Genomic DNA, 23,411 nt, shown 5'->3' with positions numbered 1-23,411 from the left:
GTCTGCCTTTCCTGTGGTGTGGACAAATCAAAGTGGTAAAGTGGTGGAAATGGATACGCTTCATACTCAGAGAGCACGAGAATTGAAGGACATTTATGAGGCACTAAATAACCCAAATTTGTCAGATGAACAATGTATTGATTGCCTTTTAAGTCTCAAACATGCCGTAAGTATATAATAGCTAAGAAGAAAGAGAAAATTCACGAATATGTTTCAGAAAAAAAATAGAAATAAATATTTTAAAGAAATTTTTGTAAATAGTTTTGTTTCATATAATTCACAACCACATTATTATTTATTACAGATTAGAAACATATGATTTGCAGTCAGTAACAGAGATTCTTTGCTCCAGTTTCTAGTATTAATAATATTAATATTAAGGTCTTCAAAAGAAGAAACATAATTACTTTATAGTGTACTAGCGTATAACCCCGTCCGTTACCGTGGACAATATTTTTAATCTCCCCTTTCCCTAAGTTTCATTTCTCTTTGTCTTTGATATTGAGTGAATAATAAGTGAGTAACACAAACGAGAAAAAATGCAATTTAACCTTCCTTCCCCCTAATCATACGTAATTTCCAAAATTTCGTCTTATTCATAGCTAACAGTGCAAGGAGGACATTTGTACAAAATTTCAAGGTTGTATGTCTTATAGTTCCAGAGAACTGTCTATGGGCAAAAGTCATTTGAAACCCCCATCCCTCTTAAGATATGCAATTCCCAAAACCTTGTCTTGTTAATGGTTTATGGTGTTAGGAGAAAATGTTTACACAAATTTTCAAGATTCTACGTCTAATAGTTTAGGAGATCGGCGAGCGGCAAAAAATCACTAAAGCCTCCCATTCCCCCTTAGAATAAGTATTCCGCAAAACACCGTCTTACCTACAACCTATGGTGCAACAAGAACAGTTCCACAAGATTTCAAGGTTCTACGCCTAGTAGTTTCAGAGGTCTGTTGATGAATGAATCAGTGAGTCAATCAGTTTATTTACTCTTTTATACGTGTATAGATTTTATCAAAGTTTATACTACTAAATAAAACAGCGGAATATATCAATTCATAATGTCTACCAAGAACTCATTTAAATATGCTTACGTAAATGGAGATTTTTTTTTCCTGCAGGTATGATGTCTTTCCCTTAATACTTGCTTGATTTGTTATGTTAATTCTGTTGATGATGTTTCTCAGTAACTTAACAGAGGGCACAAACAGAAAGCAGGGATAATACGTTCTCAAAAATAGCGAAGACATTGGATTATAAGTAAAGCTTCCATTAGGATACAAGGGTGCATCCATGAGTCTTCGGTCTACAGTAGAAAGAAAAGACAGAGGAACGTGATTTTAATTTCATTTTTAATATAAAATCATTTTGATGAAATAATCTTCCTGGTACTTGACACGACACCGACTTACGGATGCATGGAAAACCATGGTGTTTCCACTCCATATATTACCGTTTCGTCTCAGAATCGAAATGATGAATCCAAGTTTCATCAATGTTATAAACTCCTTAAAACTTTCAGGGTTACACTTGATCCTGATCAAAAGTTCTTGGGAACAAACCATTTACAGCCTTTTCTCATCTATGGACAACATTCATGGCATCCATATTGCCGATAATTTTTTATATATAAAACATTGACTAATACTGACTGTACTGTAACATATGACAACTTAGTTTCCTTACGATTTTGCATATAGTCACTCTCCGATTAGCCATAACAATGTCATGGGCATTCTTGATTTTTACCGTAATCAGTGTGTGTGGGTAACCGGGACGTAGTGCGTTCTTGCATGACTTTCTGTCAACCTGAGACTCGTAATATCATCTCTTTACAGTTGAATTGACGAAGAAGTATCAGCTAACGTATTCACAAGTTCTTCATGGATTTGCTTCATTTTTATCATTTCTTTTAATGAACTTCACTGCTCGATGCTCAGAAGGCTCTATTTAAAAAAAAAAGTCTAAAACGGTTCAATGGGACACCTGCAAGTAGAAAAGAAAGTTAGAAACTTTTTCGCTGCTAATCGCAAGTGGTTGTTGGACCTCTACATATAAGCATATATCCATGCAAAAGTTACCATTCAACATCATTTGTAGATTTTCCTTTTTTTCTTTGATTTTTTAAAGAGCGAATTATTTAATGAGCTCCTAGTGCTTGACATTCATGCCTGTCTACGATACGAAATACGGAGTGGAGGAAATAATGTAGGCTTTTGCTGAATACCGTATTAACTATTTATGTGGCCAGTATCCTAGTATTACGTGTATTATTAGACAAAGGAATTTCTGGCAATTTTGATTGTTGGTGATTTTGACTTTTTTCTGCCTTTAAATATATTGTTGCTATCGTTACAATAGCGACGAATATGATCAGTTATATACCGTGAACAATATACAATCCATATATAATTCGCTCCTTCCACAGTGGCACGTTCCGCTTAGAGATGGGTACGAGAGAGTTCGAGCGAGTTTTCTTTGAAACTCGACTCGACTTGACTCGAAAGAGATATCTTTGACCTCGACTCGAGAACTCGGCTCAAAAAATTTCCTAACCTAACCTAACCTAGCCAAAACGTCGAGCTAAATCCTGTTTGTAGTTTCAAGTACTCTTCAAGTATCCAAGATAGACAATATAATTATCAACGATAGTACTACTACTACTACAACTTATTATTATTATTATTATTATTATTATTATTATTATTATTATTATTATTATTATGCAAAATGAAGATAAATAAGAAGAAAACCAAAGTGATAAAGTGCACAAGAGCAGGACAGGAAGAGGCCAACGTATGGTTAAATGGAGAGAAAATAGAAGACGTTAAGACGTTCCCCTATTTAGGAAGTCTAATATCCTCGGATGGAAGAAGTGAAAAATACGTAAGTTCCAGAATAGCGCAGACTGAATAAGCATCCAATAGAAAAAGAGGACTACTAACATCAAGAAATATGTCGCTGGATGTTCGTAAACGATTTATTAAGATACTGGTATGGAGCGTGGCGCTTTACAGACCAGAGACGTGGACATTAAAAAATTCTGAAATATGAACTGGAAGCATTTGAAATGTGGTGTTGGCGCAGAATGCTGCGCATATCATGGACTGAAAGGAAAAGGAATGAAGATGTACAACAGGAAGCTAATGAAGGACGACAGATCATGAAAATAATAGGAAAAAGAAGAAAAGCATGCTTGGCCATCTTATTCGGCATTCCGATTGGATCACCGTGTTGATAGAGGGAAAGACAGAAGGAAAACCAGGAAGAGGAAGACCAAGGATAGAATATCTAGATGCAGTTACGAAGAAGAGGCCTTATCAAAGTATAAAACAGCTCTCCCAAGTGAGAGAAAAGTTTTAAAATTTCCATGTTGCCCAGCAACTTATGGCTGAGGTGAACAAGATTATTATTATTATTATTATTATTATTATTATTATTATTATTATTATTATTATTATTATAACACCGTGTATAACCATGAAAGATAAGCAGTTTGTATCTGAATACTAATAACTAGTTGACTGCCAATCTCGGGCGTCGAGAAGTCTTCAGGAAACAAGGACATCGTTCATGAGGTTCATGGTTTGAGTTCCGAAGAAGCACGTATTCAGGCTTGAGCCAGAAATTGTTAAAAGTTATAGGGCGCCGGCCAAACATGTTCAAAACATGCTCGGATTTAGTGTTGTCAACGCCTCTTGCGGCTGGGCTCACAGCAATTCACTATCGAGCCGAACCGAGAAGTGAACCGAGCCAACAGCTCACCTAATGGAGCCGGCTTGAGCCGATGTGTCACACGAGCCGAATCGAACCGAGCTGATGGCTCACCCCAACCAAGCCGGTTCGAACCTTCGGCTCAGTTGAGCCGAATCCAACTGAGCCGATGGACTCGTACCAACAGAGCTAGCTCGAGCCGATGGCTCACCTGAGCCAAGTCGGTGGCTCATCCCAACCGAGCGGCTGAAATCATCGGCTCAATTGAGCAGAGTCGGTGGCTCGTTCCAACCAAGCTGGTTCAAGCTGTTTACTCTTCTGAATCGAGCCTAGCCGGTTGACATCACTATTCTGGCTGGGCTTCTACTTAGGCTTTACATGGTCCGTGTAACGTGGGTTCCTGTCACCACGGCATGGCGCATCCTCAGGTTGCGGATCGAGGAGAAGGCCTCTAGATATAGAGGCTAGCTGCGAATATAATGAATAAGCAGTCGCGGACAGCCGACTAGGAGTGGTCCTCCAGCTTGGGGGTTTGGGTAGGGCTAAAAACCTCATCCTGTAAAAAATAGCACTTATTCAGAAATATTAACAAAAGCCTCGGACAAGGACTGATAACTTGGCACGACCTCAGCAAAAGAAAATGGACATGAGATTTAGAACATGGAATATTAGGAGTCTTTATAGGGAAGGCGCGTTAAAATCCGTAACTAGTGAGTCAGAGAAATACAGGATGGACGTAGTAGGAGTTCAGGAAGTTAGGTGGGAAGGAAATGGATCTGAGAATTCCAGCAATTTTACGTTCTTTTACGGCGAAGGAAATATAAATCACCAGTTAGGAACAGGGTTTTTCGTTCATAAACGTATATTACCAGCAATTAAACGGGTTGAATTTGTTACTGATAGACTTTCTTTTATTACTTTTAAGGGACGGTGGCGTGATATTATTGTTTTAAATGTACATGCCCCAACTGAAGATAAGTATGACGATATAAAAGACAGGTTTTACGAAGAAGTGGAACGGATATTTGACCAACTCCCGCGATACCATATGAAAATTCTATTAGGGGATTTCAATGCGAAGTAGTACGAGAGGATATTTTCAAACCGACTATAGGGAACGAAAGTCTGCATAAGGAAAGTAATGACAACGGTGTTAGACTCGTGAACTTTGCAACATCCAAAAACCTAATCGTGAAGAGTACAAAATTCCCACATCGCGACGTTCATAAATACACTTGGACATCACCAGACGGAAAAACACACAATCAAATTGATCACGTTTTAGTAGATAGAAGAAGGCAATCTAGCATAATTGATGCCCGGTCGTTTAGAGGGGCTGATTGTGACACTGACCACTACCTGGTAGCAGCGATAATACGAGAGAGGTTATCGTTGAATAAAGGTAATATTCATTGTCCGAAAACGGAGAGATTCAATTTAAAGAAATTAGAAGAGAGCCAGGTAAGAGAGAAATACCAAATTGAAGTTTCGAATAGATTCTCGGCCTTAGAAGATTCGGAGTGCACTAGTGTTGAGGATACCTGGATTGAAATTAGAAATAGCATTAAAATTTCAGCAAAAGAAAAATTGGGACACGCGTAGGAACAAACCATGGTTCAACTAGGAATGCATAAAACTAGCAGAGAAGAGAAACAGGCAAAATTACGCTGGCTACAAAATCCGAATGAAATAACTACACAAAATTTCGCAGATATCAGGCGGGAAACTCCCAAAACTTTTAGAACAAAGAAACGCGATTTTTTGAAAGCTAAAATTAAGGAACTTGAAGATAATAGTAAAAATAAAAACATCCGGGACATGTATAAGGGAATCAACGAATTTAAGAAAGGCTATCAACCTTGTGCTTATATGTTAAAGAAATCTGACGGTACAGTTCTCATTGACACGGATAGCATCTTACACAGATGGAAAGGTTTCTTTGACGATTTGGTTAACACGCAAACAAAAACTAGTGTGCGTGGAGAAAAGGTGATACACACCGCACAACCGTATATTCCAGAATCCAACGGAATAGAAGTAGAAACCGCTATAAAGAAATTAAAGAAACACAAATCTTCGGGTGTAGATGAAATGCCGGCTGAGTTGATTTTAGCTGGAGGCGAAAAATTGTGGAACAAGATACACAAACTCATTCTCCTTATCTGGAACAAGGAAGAATTACCACAAGAGTGAAAAGAATCAATCATTGTTCCAATTCACAAGAAAAGCGACAAAACTGACTGTAATAATTATCGAGGCATTTCTCTTCTGTAAATATCCTATAAAATCCTTTGAAATATTCTGTTAGCAAGACTGACCCCATACGCAGATGAAATTATTGGAGATTATCATTGCGGATTTAGACGAAATCGATCAACTATCGACAAAATATTTACCATTCGCCAAATACTCGAAAACAAGTGGGAATACAATACCCCGGTACATCAACTATTTATTGATTTTAGAAAGGCGTATGACTTGGTTAGGAGAGAAACATTATACAACGTTCTTACACAACTTGGAATACAGAGAGCTAATTAGATTAATTAAGATATGTTTAAATGAATCCCAAAGTAAAGTCCGGGTAGGAAAATTTTTGTCCACGAGCTTTCACGTCGAAAATTGCCTGAAACAAGGAGATGCATTGTCGCCATTATTATTTAACTTCGTTCTGGAATACGCTATAAGGAAAATCAAAGATAGCAACCAGGGCCTACAGTTGAACGGTATTCACCAGGTTATAGCATACGCTGATGATGTAAATTTGATAGGGGATGATAGGAGAACAATAGAAAGAAATGCAGAGATCTTATTAAACGCTTGCAGGGACATGGGTTTAGAAGTAAATGCAGAGAAAACTAAATACATGGAAGTGCGTCGGGACAGGAATACAGCAAATTATGGATGCGTTAAAATATTAAATAATACTTTTGATAAAGTCGATAGTTTCAAATATCTGGGATCAATATTAACAGAGGAAAATCATATTCACGAAGAAATTAAATGTCGACTAGAAGGAGGGAATTCGTGTTACTATTCGGTTCAAAATCTCTTGTCGTCGCGAATTCTGTCGAGGAATTTGAAGCTTAAAATATACAAAACGATAATTATGCCTGTTGTTCTGTATGGCTGCGAAGCATGGTCACTTACTCTGAGGGAAGAACATAGACTGAAAGTATTTGAGAACAAGATCCTGAGACGAATATTCGGACCCAAGAGGAACGGGAATGGGGAATGGCGGAAACTTCATAACGAGGAACTACCCATTTATATGGTCTACCCAACATTGTTAGGGTCGTCAAGTCTAGGAGGCTTAGGTGGGCGGGTCATGTAGCTAGAATGAAAGAAAGTAGAAACGCTTTCAAAGTCTTGACTGGAAGACCAATCGGAAAACGACCATTAGGAAGACGTAGGCGCAGATGGGAGGACAATATTAAGATGGATCTCGCAGAGATTGGAATACAAAGTAGAAACTGGATGCAGTTAGCTAAGGATAGAAGTCAGTGGAGAGCTTTTGTGAACGCGGCATTGAACTTCCGGGTTCCATAGGTCATAGTGTTAGTTAGTTAACTAGTTACAGTATGGTCTTTTACTTGCTACCCTACCATGAAACACGGAATATTTCAACACTTTGCGGACTGTTTCTGCGATAACGTTGTTGCCTAACTCGTGGTGAGGGAATGCTGCAATACTCACTGCACTTAGCCTGGGATTGTCCTTAATTTTGCGAAGAATAGCACGTTCGTCACTACCTGACAATTTCCTGGACTGTCTTATTTGTGTATGGGTTCTATTTTCATTTTTATACAACCTGACAATGTCTCCAACGGTACTCTTGGGGATGTGTATTATTTCAGCTATTTCAGCGTATTTACGCCCTTTTGTATGATAACAGATCACCAATTGCCACTGCTCGAGACTTGTACTTTTACCTTTTCTACCCATATTCGCCACAGTACATGTAACCTGTTTGATGCACAACGTTCAGTACTGCTTATGCACCTCCGCCATGACCTCTCTTCTGCTGTCATCTGCAGTACATGTCTTGTCATCATACGATGCCCTCAACATAGTACAAAAACGAGTAAACACCGTTGGTGTTATCGAAACCGAATATTAATGGGAGGTATTTTTGATCCATTATCTGTTTCACATCCTGTCACCAAGCTTGATTAGCATTTTTTGTTACATTTTTTTCTTTCAGAGTTCAATATGTATCCACGTATCTTTTGCCTTACAAATTCTGTTTACTTGACCGTTTATTATCCAAATCCAATATGTTTTTGGCAATTCTTAATATAAACCGAATATTAATGTAAGGAACTGTAAATGCTGGTAATGGTGTTAACAATTGTTGAGGATTACGTTAGCAGGGAGACCGTGGAAGTATCAAGAAGAATAAAGTTTAACTCGTGTTAAATTATTTATTTAATCCAGAAGCATAAGCAAGAAAGACAAAATAATGGAAGTTATACTAATCTAACGAGAGTATGAAACATAAATTGTAATGTTTTATCAGTTAATTTGAGTAGAACCTTGTAGGAAATGCGTTAAAGGCGCCACGCTAACGGTGACTTACGTAATTGTCCTGGTTTCTGACATGTTAACGTGGTATAGAAAGTGTCCTGTTGTTAATTGCTACATGGGGAAAGTAGATCTTGATTTCTAAAAGGTATGAACGACATTTGGGATGTTATTGACCCTTGATGTGGTAGCAGAACCATGGTCCATGGCTTGAGAATGGCGCCTGGATCCTCAGAGACCTCCTATAGCCCCTCAACACTATCTGTGAACGTAATAATTATTTGTTTTTCGCTTCGATACGAAGCTTGTTGTTCCCTGACATTCCAGGTTCGATCCTGGGTACAGTATAAAAATTAGTTGTTAAAACTTGATTCTTGTAGCCCTGGGTCCCCACGGACCCTCAAAAATATGCCTCTGAACACTATGTGTGAACGTAATAATTATTTGTTTCTTCGCTTCGATACGAAGCTCGTTAATCCCTGATTTTCCAGGTTTGATACTAGGTAGTGTATAAAAATTAGTTGTTAAAACCTGATCCCTGTAACTTTGGGTCCCCAAATATAAAAAATGATCCCTGTAGCCCCGGGTTCCCGGGGACCTTCAAAATGGCCTTCCCAGGATCCCTATGAGTGTGAAAGGCGTGCACAATAAGTGCTTAGTTATGGTATTAGAAATTTTGTTTCGTACGAATAAAAAGAATGGGAATCGAACCATGTGTCTTTTACCCTTTCCTTTCCCTATGGAAATTCGGATTAGAAACATTGTTTCATACGAATAAAAACAATGGGAATCGAATACAGGTTATGGTAGGAAGGAACATATTGCAGATTCTCCGTCTGAAAGACGTCGCGAACTTGTGAGGTAGAAATATTAATTTCTTTGTTAATTCATTTTTTTCATATGCGTCGTGCTGGTTCATATGCAGAGGATGGTCTTCATACCTCCTTCTTGGCTGAAGTCAGGAGACTAAGTAGAAGCTAAGAGGAAAGCTTGCTGTTCCGTGAAGTGAAAGTGTTTATGTATGTGACGTCAGCTATTTCCTACGTCGCACTGCCATTGACCGGATTGCACTGTCCGTTTGAGGAAAATGCGATTGAAAATTCGTTCTGTTGGCGCTGGATTCTTGTATTTAATTCACCCCTCTCTCTTTTCATGTGCATACTGTGTGTGAGCGACCTACCAGTATGATGCGAGCTGAGAGTGAAAGGGGTAAGCGGAGAAAGCAATTCCGTGTTGTACGTGTGAAAAGAAAGTCTTGCTGCCAATAGTATGCACGCAGCTTTCCGTCTCCCTCCTTTTGCATACTGTATGATGCGTACATGCAGGCAACCTTCTCCGTCTTTCTCTCTGTACTTGTGAACACTCTCTGTTTCTTTGTCAATAATCTGTGCTCACATACTTTGCTTTCCTGTTGCAACCAACTTTCATATTGGTAGAGAGAGAGAGATGATTGGAAATTGTTGTTTGTTCTTGAAAAGTAGATTAGCATAATTGATTTTGAGAACACAGTACTTGTAAAGCAGTAAGAAAATTGACAGTATCGCCATTTCTAATAAACAAATTAATGGCCATGCATTAGAATGAAATTTTATCATACAAGCTGTACACGGAGCCTATGTACAAACTTGAATTTAAATATATGAAAAACATGTCTGCAATAATGTAAATGTCAATTTGAGAATTTTTTCCGAGAAGATGTATATGCAATCTCTTATTTGCACTAAAAATGTGTAAACCCTGATCTTTTTTATTATATTCTGATATTAAGCTGTGCTACACAGTGTGTGTGTTAACGATTTTTTTGTGATTTATTCTTTGAAGTTGGTTTTCTTTCTTCACCTTAGAAGATACATGTAAACTGTTCTCTTTTTGTAAGATGCTATTTTAAGGTCTTCTTTTGTATGAAAAGGTGTTAAGATGAAGTTTACAGTGTTTGAAAAATAGTAGAATGATAATGTGGGAGGAAACGGGAGAACACTGGGAAAAACACAGGAACAAACACATTGTGTACTATAAACCTAGCTTGTTGAAAACCAACCTAGCATAAACTTATGCAGTAATATGCTATAATATTTGAAAAAAATAGTAGAATCTGAATGTAGAAGGGAACGGGAAATCTCCAAGAAAACTCACGGGGACAAAACCATTATATGGTATAAAGCTAAGTAAGATGTTGAGAACCGTGTTATATTTATTTTACCTTCTATGAAGAAGTAACGGGCAGAATTTAGGAACCAACAGTTGAATTATTTTTATATGTTGTTCAACACCATGGATATATGAGACGTGAACCTACCAATTTTCAGTTTGTTAATAGCTAACTATATAGTTGAGAAAAAAGGAAGGAAAGCTATATTTTTGTATATTTTAACAACACTTTGTTCGTAGGGATTCTATCGATAATCCGAAGCAGATAATTTTTTGCTGTTTAACGTTTGAACCCGGATCATTTCACACCGGAGGTGTGAACTATACGACTTACTGCACGCAAGTTTTAATGTTAAAGCCGTGATCTGCTTGCGCTACTACAGCCGGTCTGATTTCGGTTTTTGAAGTCGGGTCTTAAATTTCTTACTGCAGAAGACGCGTACATTAAACACTTTTATTTGTTTTCTTTCATATTATTTACAATAATACTCCTTGTTAAAAATTCCTAGGAAAGTCGGATAGAATATACTAATTATTTTTTATTTCACTTCGATACAAAGCTCATATTATGTACTGGTGGCACACCACCCTGTAATTGCTGTGTACACCGAATCTTTCGAGAGGAAAAGAATAAAAGAATTTAGAATTTGTAAAGTTAGGAGTCAGTTATGTTTTATCATACCACCAGTATTGGAGGTACATATACCAGATTTTTTGTCAAAAAGGGTTGAAGCAAATAAATCGCTTTTTGGTACTAGGACCAAGAACACGGATTTTTCAAGAGAAAATAAATAACAATTTTCGTTGGGAGGGGTCCAATATTATAAGAGATGTAAGAAAGTACTATTATAATTTTTCGAACACTTTGTGTGTTTTATGGATTATTCGAATACGAATCTCATAAAGAGAAACTATGTTTCGAAAATACTAAAAAAATAAGTGTGATCCTATGGAGAATGTTATAGCACTATTATTGGTAGTGGATATATACTAGATTTTGTATGTAATTAGAGTTGGGGAGCCCCAGGACTGGTGGCAGTGGTATGACATACAAGGCCCAGTCATTATTAAATCCGTGTATTCTTTTAAATGCTCATTTATTTATAATAAATTTACATGTCACAAAACGGGTTTACTCACCTGAATATGGGAATTACACGTACGGACATCCGACGTGAACAGCACTTCACAGTAAACTGATTGTTAATTCCAAAATTTGACACCAGGTGTCGCTACTAGCAGCGCTGTCGCCATACATGATAGGACATGTAGGCATACATGATACGACGTGATACAATAGCTATTTATCAGGTTTTGATATCATTTTCTTTTACGCCGTCACACGTAAAAGATCAAATAGTACTTCCTCTGCCTTTTAAGCAGTTGTTTTTAAAGAAATATATTGGTGCAGAATTTTAAAAGAGATAAGATATTTTTATTGAGATCTATTATTATATTAAAGTGATCCAATCCTTGCGGAAGTATTAGTTGAACCTGCAGTACAAGAAAAAAAGAAATCCTGTTTTAAGGAGAATAATTCATTTTGCTGTTTGTTGAGCGGCAGGAGTACCGACGTCATCACGTTATCTTCTAGTTTTTAGAGATTTACCAGAGAATAACCAGAGATGAAGAGGTGTGTATTTTATATTTCTTATACTTGCTGAATTTTTAAAAAGAAATCATACATTTTGCAATTTTCCCTGGCTTGTTTTAATCAGTATTAATGAACAGAGAGAGAGAGGGACTTTTCTCAAAATTGTAGTCATTCTTCTCCAAAACTAATCTGATTGGTGTCTTTCTCTTTTACTTATATTATTATTATTTAGCTGAAGCCTCAAAATAGCTACTTAATATTTCTCTTACACAATGTTTAACTGCTGTTTGAAAATAATTATTGTTTTTTTCACACACAATATTTAATTCTAGCTTGAAAATAAATGATTAGTCTCTTTTTTAATTGTAGTCATTCTTCTGCATAAACTAATTTGATTGCTGTCTTTCTCTTTTACTTGTATTATTGTTAATTAACTGATGCTTGAAAATAAGCGATTGATCTTTCTTTTACACAATACATAACTGCTGTTTGAAAATAATTTATTGCTCTCATTGTCACACACAATATTCAACTGTAGCTTGAAAATAAGTGATTAGTCTCTTTTTTTAAAACAATATTACTAAAGTGAAAATAATAACTCAAAATAGTTATTTCTGTTTTCTCTGTTTTAGATGGATTTCTTCTGCTCACGAGAACTGCTCAACCTTTTGGATGAACTCTACTTGCAGGAGCTCTTGCGCGGCGTGAACGATTACCCGACAGGTTCTTAGCGTTTGGAAAGCCGTAATGGAGCTGCAACGATGGGACATCGGGGATCGGAGAATTGTGACGCACTTCGCACTCTTCGTGCTTTCGAAAATAATGACATATTAATTCTCCAGCACTGTGTATCCAGTGCTGATATTTTATATATGAAACTTATTATCAGGCTCAGAGAAAACTTTTATTTAGTATCTTTAGGAAGGTCAGGTGGACAGAATAAAGGATACGGAGCTGTCATTTTTTATCGATTTGGGGCGCGGTTTGTATCGGAACAATGCTTAATCCCACCTCAAAACCCCATAGTCGCGACCCCTCAAAAAATCATAACTTGAGTAATAATATAAATCAATTAACTAATGAAGGTTTAGCATTTTTAAATAGGATTGGCGATCTAAATTCCGTTGAGGAGGATTAAATGAGGAGGTTGGTTGAAAATGAGGACGAAACTGTGGTTACGCGCACGCAAGAAGTCCAGGAATAAAATCCTGTATACATCCCCCCACCTCAACATTATGTACATGATAATCATTACTATGGGAACTAATCTGATTCACAGCCTGGCCCGTCATACTCCTCTGATCTATCATTGGTAGGATATGGGAGCAATAATAGTAATAGTACTTGTATTACTACTACTAGTACTACTACTATTAGTAATACAAGTGGTAGTAATAGCAATAATAATAATGACGGGTAAAATCAGAGAAATAGTAACTTCGAAGTTAGAGAAACCAGAAAAAGGTTTCAGAAGTTTCATCTTACGGGCCATGAAATCGCCGTCAGACCTGAGGGTAATGAGAGAATCATTGATAACCCAGAGATTTATATTGAAAGTTTGATTTTGCGTTGGAACATTTGTTATCCAGTGCGAGCTCCACGAATTATAACGGGCTATGTATATATAGCAGTAATTGTACAAATAACAAACCTGTGCACATTTCATGGAGAAGAAAGGGCGATTTCTCTGCGAAAACGGCCCTTACCTCAATTGAACGAGTATTGAATTCAAATGATGAATTCCTTTTGCGACATGAAGTATTGTTTCGGTTCCACATTGCCGACAGCATGTATGGAAGGGGAAGAAATGCAACGAATGATGTTGACAAATATTCAAAATACCAAGATTATTTGGAAAAACGTTTAATACGAATAGAAAATAAGAATATTTATTGTCTTTCCATGGTGATTGTTTATTGAATAACGAAACACACATTAGGTGCTCAAAGTTTGTATAACTTAAAAAAACACTGTTACATGGCTTGTTAAATTTGAAGTTCTCTGCGAGAAGGCAGGAGTTAACGCTGAAACTAAGAAAGGCTGTGAGTTTACAGATGTTGATGCTTTCCAATCGTATTTGAAAGGGGAGTATCAAATTGTAATTTATGAAGAGCATGAAAAGAGTAACCGTCAATACATAGTTCGTTAACCAGGAGAACCAGCAGAAAATAAGATCTTTATTTACTATCAGAGAGGTGACACTGTTGGTCATTGCGAACCTATTCTCAGTATTAGAACATTCCTCAAGTATTATTAGTATTGTTTGAAAGGTTATAATGTTGAGTCTTATAAACACAAGTGTGAAAATCAGTGTTCTCTTTGCGAACACAAGCATGAACTTGGGGACAGAGTGGCTCAGTGGTAAAGCGTTCACCTCTGGTGCGTGGGGTCCCGAGTTCGATCCCAGCCCCGCGAAGTGAACTTTGTGGTGGACGAAGACCGTATGCGTGGGTTTTCTCGGGGTTCTTCCTTTAATTCCCACTTTCTATATTCCACCATTTCATTCATTACTCATCATCACCGTCTCCATTAGCCTAACCAGCATAACCGCGGGACGTAAAACTCAAAGATTTCATTTCATTTCATTTTTTAGAAGCACGAACTTGATTACACTGTTAACGAAAGTAAAATGATGCATGCAATAGAGAGTTTGCTGAAGGTATACGTTTTGAGAATCATGTGAAGCGTAACAAAGCGGGTAGATCTGTTTGTAACAATGTTAAGGTCTACATTGACTGTGGTGTCATCTTTGACAAGAGGCAGCGAAAATCTGATCACGTGTGTGGTGAACATTTCTGTTCAACATGTCGGATGCATGTAGATATAAACCACACATGCTTTGTTCGGAGACAAAAGCTTGTACATATTTATAGGTTTACGTACATCGCCTATGACGTAGAGATGATGTTGAAGGCACCGAATACGCATGGTGAAAGGGAACACGAAGTACTGTTCGTGTGTTGTAGGCACATTTGTCACGCCTCTAAAATAAAGGTATCGACGAGCCTTGCAAAACGTGCAGTGATAATGTTGGAAATCGTTCGTGTTCTTTAAGACGGTGACGGCACTTATTAACTACGTGTTAGTAGAGCGTCCTGTCTTTAGGAGGATAGTAGCCATTGCTCATAATATTTGGTCGCTACGGTGGTCTCTTCTGCCTTAGAATTCTAATAGAGGAACAGGATATCATTCCAAATTTCCCTATTGAGGGTCAGAAAATTTTTAATATTAACATTGAAAATCGTATTTTTAATTGTTTCTTTTCTCTTCCTTGGTGTGAAACTATCCAAATTACCCAAAGTTTAGGCCTTAGTAAAAATTTAAAGAAGGGTGATTACCAATATTTGTTTAATAGGAAGAAAATGAAAATTATGTTGGTTCCTATCCCGCGCTTGAATTTTACGACCCTGAGGGGCGAAGTACAGAAGAAAAGCAACAATTGGAAGCCTGGCACAAACAACGTGTGCTAAGTGGCGTGGAGCTTAACCTCGAATTGGAAATGCTCTCTTATTGTGAGAACTACTTTGGAATTCTAGCAGAAGCTATCATTAAATTTAGCGACAATATCGAGGAGAAAACGAATGGTTTACAACGTTTCATTACTTCATTCACCATAGCAAGTTTTGCGATACGTAACTATCGTACTTTGTACTTACCTGAAAATACTATCCCCGTATTTCCCGCATTGGGTTTCAATCATAAGACCAAGTGTAGTACTAGAGCTATACAAGGGCTTATGTATATGGAAGAACAATTAGGAATAGAATCCAGCATGCTAGGAGAGGTGGGGAAAAGTGTATTGGTATGTACAAGGTCGATGGATGGCACGAAGGACTCAACGCTGCCTTCGGCTTTTTGGGTGCTTTTTCCACAGTTGTAAAAGGTGCTTTCCTTTTAACCGCGACGCCATCTTGCATGGCGCTCATGACTTGTACAATACGATGGAAAAAAGATACGAGCAAACAATGCTGCGCCGTAAGTAGATGAAAAATATAGGTATAAACTTATACGAAATGTAGGAATATTCTTGGGATAACAAGGTAAAGACGGATAAGGACGTACAAAGGTTTCTTAAAGAACGTTGTACTAATCTGCCTGTTTTCCTTATTCCCAAGAATTGTTACAACGGCGGCCGCACTGAAGTGTTTCAATCTTACGTCAACTCTACGGCTGATGACGCGTTAAAATATTTATATATCACGAGCCTTTATCCTTGTGTCATGGGACTAAACCTATGCTGATTAATTCACCTTAGATACATTGGGGCCGGACTTTCCATATGTGGAAAGTATTCACGGTGTAATGATATGCACTATATTACCTGCAGAAGACCTCTATTTTTCTATCTTGCCGTATGTTGCGGGAGGCCGATTACTTTTCGGACTTCGCCGTACATGTATGGAGGAGAAAAACACTAACGATTCTACTGATAGTGACGCTGAATGTGCTCTTACAGGGACATTTTGCACTCCAGAGTTACACCTTGCCCTTCAAAAAGGTTACAAAATACTCGATATACACGAAATATGGGAATGCGAACTCATGGGTCCTGAAGAGGGGAATTCAGGTGGTTGGTTCGGAACTTATGTGAATTCCTTCCTTCAGATGAAGCAGGAAGCCTCTGGTTTTCCCACTTACTGTAAAACTGAAAAAGACAAGCAGAAATATATCGAGGAATATTATGCTCATGTAGGCATACAGCTGAATTATGATAACATATTATAATAATGTTATAACGTTATATATATAATAATGTTATATATATAAGGTATTATGAAAATTATAATAACTATGCTTTCCGGCTAATTAATGTCCAAGGGGGTGTTAGGCATATACTCAAAATTAGGAGGATTACACTGAATGATAGGACCTCTCAAAAGTTAAGTTTGAGAGTTTCTACAAATTAGTGTCTGGACAACTAGAGTCCACAGTAATAGAAAATCCAAATAGTATCGTGCGTAGATCAGGGTTCTGCATCTTTAGCTGTACAGAGACAAAGACAAACCGTGAGGTCAACAATAAACGTAAACGTATTCACGAACATGACGTGACAGACGATGAACTCATACAAAAACGTGCAAGTGTATAGTTATAGGCCTACGAACGAATGAATTTGAGCTGTATGAATGGCTCTTCTTTCCTTTTGACATATCGTTTCCCGTTGAAACTCGAAAGAAAATCCTAAAATTTATTTATTTTTAAATTTATTTTATCTTAATATGTTCCTTATTTATTTTCCTTATTTCTTGGATCGTTTCTTATAGAAACTCGATGTTAATTATTTATATTTTCCTTTTCCGTGGAAAGTCGATGTTAATTATTTATTGGATAGTTTTCTGTGCGTTTTGTAGCTGTATCGTATGCAATGCTTACTCGTTGTTAAAACAAATCAATTGAAGCTTTAATATTGTTATACTCCAGTGATTTTTCTTTCTTTCTGTGTGTGTGAATGTGTGTATATAAATCGAAAGCTCTATTCAATACATTCATTTGAGTACAAGTCGTTAAAGTTCCCTCTACTATTTTAGTCGCCGTTCCGTCAAGGACTGGAAAAACTTGTTTTGTAAATCGATTACTTAATGAACGTCTCAAATGTTTAGTATAAAATATAATGATATTGTATGATGTTATAGCGCAGCAATTCCAAAAATAGATCCACATGCAAAAATACGTTTTGTAGAGGTGATACCTGACATGGGTAATTTTGAAATTAAAGGAAATTGATTATTACTACTTGATTATTTAATGTCCGAAACCAATGGTGTTGTTGCTAATTTATTTCCAAAATATGCACATCATAAAAAGTTGACTGTAATATTTATTATTCAAAATTAATTTCCAAACAAAAACATGCACGTGATATTAGTTTAAATGCACGTTATATTATAGTATTAAAAATCCTCGTGATAAATTACAAATGCAATATTTTGTAGGCAAATAATGCCTCGATATAGTAAGGAAATCGTGAAGGTGTTCGAAGAAGTAACACGTGAGCCTCACACTTATTTATTATTTGCCTTAACACAGATGACAAGCGATGCATTGCGAATACGCACAAATATTTTTCTGAATGAATTCATGCATGTGTACGCTAACGTAAAAGACATGCATACAGATTTTTTTAAGTCTGAGTCAAGATGTTGAAGGTGAAACAACACTACAACACGCTCCGTGCACTGTGCGAAGGCAAGTGTACATAACGAAGACAAATTTTACAAAATGCTTCACGGGATTTAATAAGAACAATTTCTCAAGTAGCTAAAAACAATAAAAGGCAACATCCCTTTAAATGGTCGTCAGAAGCTATGTTATGTAGGCATAAAAAGATCTTACGTGCTTTATCTGAACAACTTACGGCAATAAAGAAGAAGTTGTTAGTACAAAAAGGTGGTGCGCTTTTACCATTAATCTTGGGACCACTTCTTGCAGCACTAGGCAGTAGTATTTTTAGTCAAAAACTCTGTCAGAATTACGTAAAATGATTTTAGCTCCTGAAAATACTGTACATGAAATTAGATCCAATCTTAAATACATAGACTCACATCAGTCACGTTTAGATGAAGAAATGAATAATATTTTAAAACGTCGTGATCTTAGTGACAACAAAAGTGGAAAATATATCAACAAGCTTTGCATCGTTATTTAGAGTATACTTCATCTTCACACAAACCTATTACTTTACATGTTATTTAGGAGGAGGAAGAAGAAAAAGAAAAAAACATTTTTCCTACATGATAACAATAGTTCCATTTTACCATTTGTATCAGACATTATACAATCAGTACCGAAAACACTACGTAGGAAAACAGATCTATTATTAAAACAGTGGACAAGTTCTGATAAAATTCAGTGGGATAAGTCTGGTATAGAACGTATCCATGGAAAAACAATCCCAGGATCAAATATTATAGATTTAGTAAAAGACGCTTTTCGTACAAGAAAATATTCAAGAAATCTTATAGGTATCCATGAATTTTAAAATTTATTAGATCTTAATGTTCCTAAAGAATTTGTTGGTACACCTACTAGCACACCAGCATCAAAAGTGAATAGTAGTAGTAGACAACGTACTCCTACAGTAAGAAAATCACCTAGTCCTGCAGTAGTAGCAAATTTATTTAAATATTGGAAAGAATATCTATATATATAAAAGAGAACGTACAAAATTTTGTCCGCTCATCACGCTAATACGGCTGAACCAATTTCTTTCATTTTTGGGGGGTTATTAGGATTTGGACCCTAGATGGTTTTTATCATATCACTTTAATTTTTAATTACCAGTGTCTTGAGATAATTGACCATTCAAGTGTCCATAACGTACAAATCCTTTGTTATTAGTTCATCATAGGTAAAAATAAACGTATTTATATGCAACCCGCATGACCGTGTCACTCGGCGGGTTAACATAAATGACAGGCGATATACAGCGGAAAATAGCTTGAATCTTCTGTTTAAAATTTTTTAATTGATTTGCTTATTTTTACAGACACTTTTACAATATGCCAGCACCGGGATGACCGCAGCGAAGCGGGGCGGGTTAACATAAATGACAGGCGATATAATGTTAACATTTACTGCAATCTTCTATGGTTTTTATCATATCACTTGAAAGCGAAAAAGTAAAAATTATCTAAGTAACAAAGTTTATTGCGTTCCGGGTGACCGCAGCGAAGCGGGGTGAACGCTGCTAGTAGCATATAAAATGACTAAATTATCAAAAATATATTATGATTATCAAATCCCGATTCTTTATCAAGTATACAAACTTAACATCGTAAAACAAAGTGGTCTAAAAAGAACATTAAAAATGTTTAGCTTCTAAAGATGCTTATATATTACATGCACCAGCTCGTAAAGTTTTTGAACGTATAAAGTATTACGTTAGTGTACCAAATGTATTACAAATGGATTTAGCAGATATGCAAAATTTTCCAAAGTATATAATAATATATATAATGTTGTATTGATATTTTATCACGTTATGCATATTGTGTTCCCTTAAAAAAAGATTGGTCCTGAAATGGTAAAAGCAATAAGAATTTTTTAAAATTCAAGTTGCCCGTGTTTAACGTGCAAATAGATTTAGGTGGTGAATTTTATAATCGTCTTTTGAAACAATTGTTTAAAGAATATAAAATTAATCATTATAATGTTCATTCCGAAATTAAATGTGCTTTAGTAGAACGATTTATAAGAACATAAAAAGAAAAATTGTATCTTTACTGCAAATAATACTTATCGATATATTAATGTATTAGATCAAATTGTAAATAATTATAATCAATCACATCATGCAAGTATTAAAATGGCACCTGCACAAGTAAATAATTCCAACGTGAATCAAATGTGGGAAACATTATACGGAAATATCATGAATAGAAAGAATATAAGTTGTATATTTAGTCCTGGTGATTATGTCCGTGTTAGTAAGTATAAACATATATTAGAAAAACGATATTTACCTAAATGGTCACAAGAAATATTCATTGTATCTAAATGTATTAAATCAAATCCTGTCACTTATAAATTAAAAGATTGGAACGGTTAAGAAATTAAAGGAATATTTTATGCAGAAGTATTACAAAATGTAATTATAAATTCAAAGAGATCTTATCTAATTGAAAAAGTATTAAAACGTAAAAATGGGTGAACGTATGTAAAATGGTTAGGATATCCGTCAAGTATGAATTCGTGGATTAGATCAGATTCTAGTCAGTCTGCAAGATGAATTCACACTTTACACACGACTTTTACGTCACTCTTCCTTCAAATGCAAGTAGTAAATTTTTGATAATAATACTACAGCTTCATTTCGAGTTAAATTAGCAGAACGTATTTATTTAAGTGATGGGGAATTGGGTGTTGCATTAACACAAATTAATATACCATTGAATTTTTATAATGTTGGTGAAAATGAAGAAATTATAATTACTACTATTATCGATGATAAAGTTGAATGTCATCATGTTCAAATAACACCAGCATATTATTCTTCTATTCAGTCTATTCTTCAGTTGATTCCTGAAAATGTTTGTATGTTACAATATTTACAAAAAACCAAATTGTTATTAAACATTCTTTAAAATTAGATCATCAATGTATGATTTGTATTACACCGGGATTACAACATATTTTTGGATTTATTAATGAAAATACACTTGATATTATAAATGTATATACAAAGGTTAGAAATGTTGATTTGTTATTAACACGTGGAAAATTTCCATGTAATTTAGGTTATAATATTCCCAATTCAATTAATGTATGCGTTCATATTGTAAAAAACAATTAAAATATTGGATCGATAGTTCGAAAACTTAGTGTATATAATGTACAACACGGTCATGTGAAATCTTTTGTGTTTCACACACCGCATTAAGTTAAAGCTCAAAAGAAATATTTTGATACGATAAAAGTAAACTTAAAAGATGATGACGGATTAAAATTACCATTTCATTTTGGGACTTCAAACTTGACACTACGTGTGGTACGTGTGGCTAAGTGAGGTACATATTCCATTAACATGTTATAATGTTACCGAAGGTGAAAATGTTATATGGTACAGATTTAAAAATGCAGAGCCTATGAAAAGTAAGGTTATTGTTGGATATTATCCAACCATTCATAATTTAATAGATGAATTAAACACAGTATCAAGATTTTTAAGATTTAGTTGTTCAAATATTGTACATGTTGAATGTGATGAATGTGTAGAATCAGTTGCTTTCTCGCCTACATTAGCTTTACAATTAGGTTTTTCTGAAAAATCGGAACTTGTAAAAGAACGTCGCGGATTCAAACAACCATACGTAGATATTAGATATCCACATCAAATTTTTATTTATACAGATATTATACAATACCAATTTTAGGTGATACAAAAGCACCATTATTACATAGCAACAATCTCTTATATTAAATACGGAAAAGTACAATTACCTTTGAAGATATTCATTATATGCCAGTTGCAAAATTTTGTTTTAACACAGTCGAAATACTATTAAAGCATCCCACCTTTGCCATTTCGATCTGGGACACTGACCGTAACACTACATTTTAAACGCTCTCCTCCATCTGCTAAATAATAATAAGGATGAGGTCAAGACGTTTTTCTTATCACCGTGGACGTGGAATACCTTATTTTTCAGGACCTGTATATCAAAGAGGACATGGTATAGGCAGTTTCTTTAAAGGGTTATTTCGTTTTGCTTTACCATTTCTTAAACAAGGTGCAAAAACTGTAGGGCGTCAGGCATTACAAATAGGTATACAAGGCGCAGGTGATTCATTGGAAAATCGTCCATTTAAAGAATCTGTTCGCGCATGTGTAAAAGAAGATGGAGATAGTTTAAAGACAAAAGCCATTAATAAATTTGGACAGCTGCTAATTGGTAGTGGTAAGAGTCGGTCACGCAAAAGCAAGACTCCAGCAATTGTAAAGTTTGGACCACCAGCAAAACGTAAACGTATAAACGTTATCTTTTCATTATGGCACTCTTAATTCAGATAGTTCTGAATGTTGTACGAATGAATTTCATTTCTTTTCTATATCTATGATACAAACAGCTATTGAACAGCTACTACAAATGCTGAATATCGTCCTATTTCTACATTAACCTCGGAAGAACCTATTGAATTTCTTATTCCAGAAGAAACAGGATAATTTATTCATCCTGCATATCTATATATTTTTGTATGTTCTAAAATTACAAAAGCTGATGGTACAAATTTAACTGAAGATGATACTGTTGCACCAGTAAATAATTTCCTACATTCATTATTTAGTCAAATTGATATTTCGTTAAATGATAAATTAATTAGTTCTTCATCAGGATCTTATCCTTATGGTGCATACATTGAAACATTATTCAATTACTTTTATGATGCTTCTCAAACACATTTAGCGTGTGTCATGTGGCATAAAGATGCTGCAAAGCAATTTAATAAATTAGATAATACAAATGCTGGTTTTGAAGAACGTGCTAATAAGGTGGAAAATAGAAAATCTTTTGAAATGTACGGATCCCTTCATACTGATATTGTAAGTTTAGATTGTATGCTTCCCAATAAAGTAAGATTACGTGTAAAATTACACCGCAGTAAAGATAACTTTTGCTTAATGTCTCCTAAAAATACAAGTTATAAAGCTGTACTTGAGGAAGTTATTCTTCATGTACGACGTATTGATGTAGCTGCAGATTTAGCCATGCAGTTAAATACGCAAATGGTTTCGGAAACGGCAAGATTACCTCTCACAAGAGTAGAGAGAAGATTTTATACTATTCCTGCACAAGTAAAGTCTTACAACCTTGATAATTTCTTCCTGGGTAATGTTCCTAAAGGCCTGGTTATTGGTTTCATCTCCAACACAGCCTTGAATGGGAAATCACATCTTAATCCCTATGAGTTTCGAAACTTTAACATTAAC

At 35.7% G+C, this 23,411-nt stretch overlaps 1 protein-coding gene across 4 annotated transcripts in view; it reads left to right on the top strand.

The window, feature by feature from the left end:
- LOC145688227 (IQ motif and ubiquitin-like domain-containing protein) overlaps positions 1 to 23,411 on the top strand; it is a 212,069-nt gene that overhangs the window by 157,862 nt on the left and 30,796 nt on the right. For all 4 annotated transcript variants that reach the window (XM_081762137.1, XM_081762138.1, XM_081762139.1 and 1 more), the window contains one exon: positions 2 to 166. In XM_081762137.1, coding sequence (XP_081618263.1) covers positions 2 to 166 — 165 coding nt within the window. The remainder of the gene's footprint in view (position 1; positions 167 to 23,411) is intronic.

This window comes from Thermobia domestica, chromosome 6 (genome assembly GCF_964235325.1).
Source record: "Thermobia domestica chromosome 6, izTheDome1.hap1.1, whole genome shotgun sequence".
Lineage (NCBI taxonomy): Eukaryota > Metazoa > Arthropoda > Insecta > Zygentoma > Lepismatidae > Thermobia > Thermobia domestica.
This window is presented reverse-complemented; position numbering and strand designations above follow the sequence as displayed.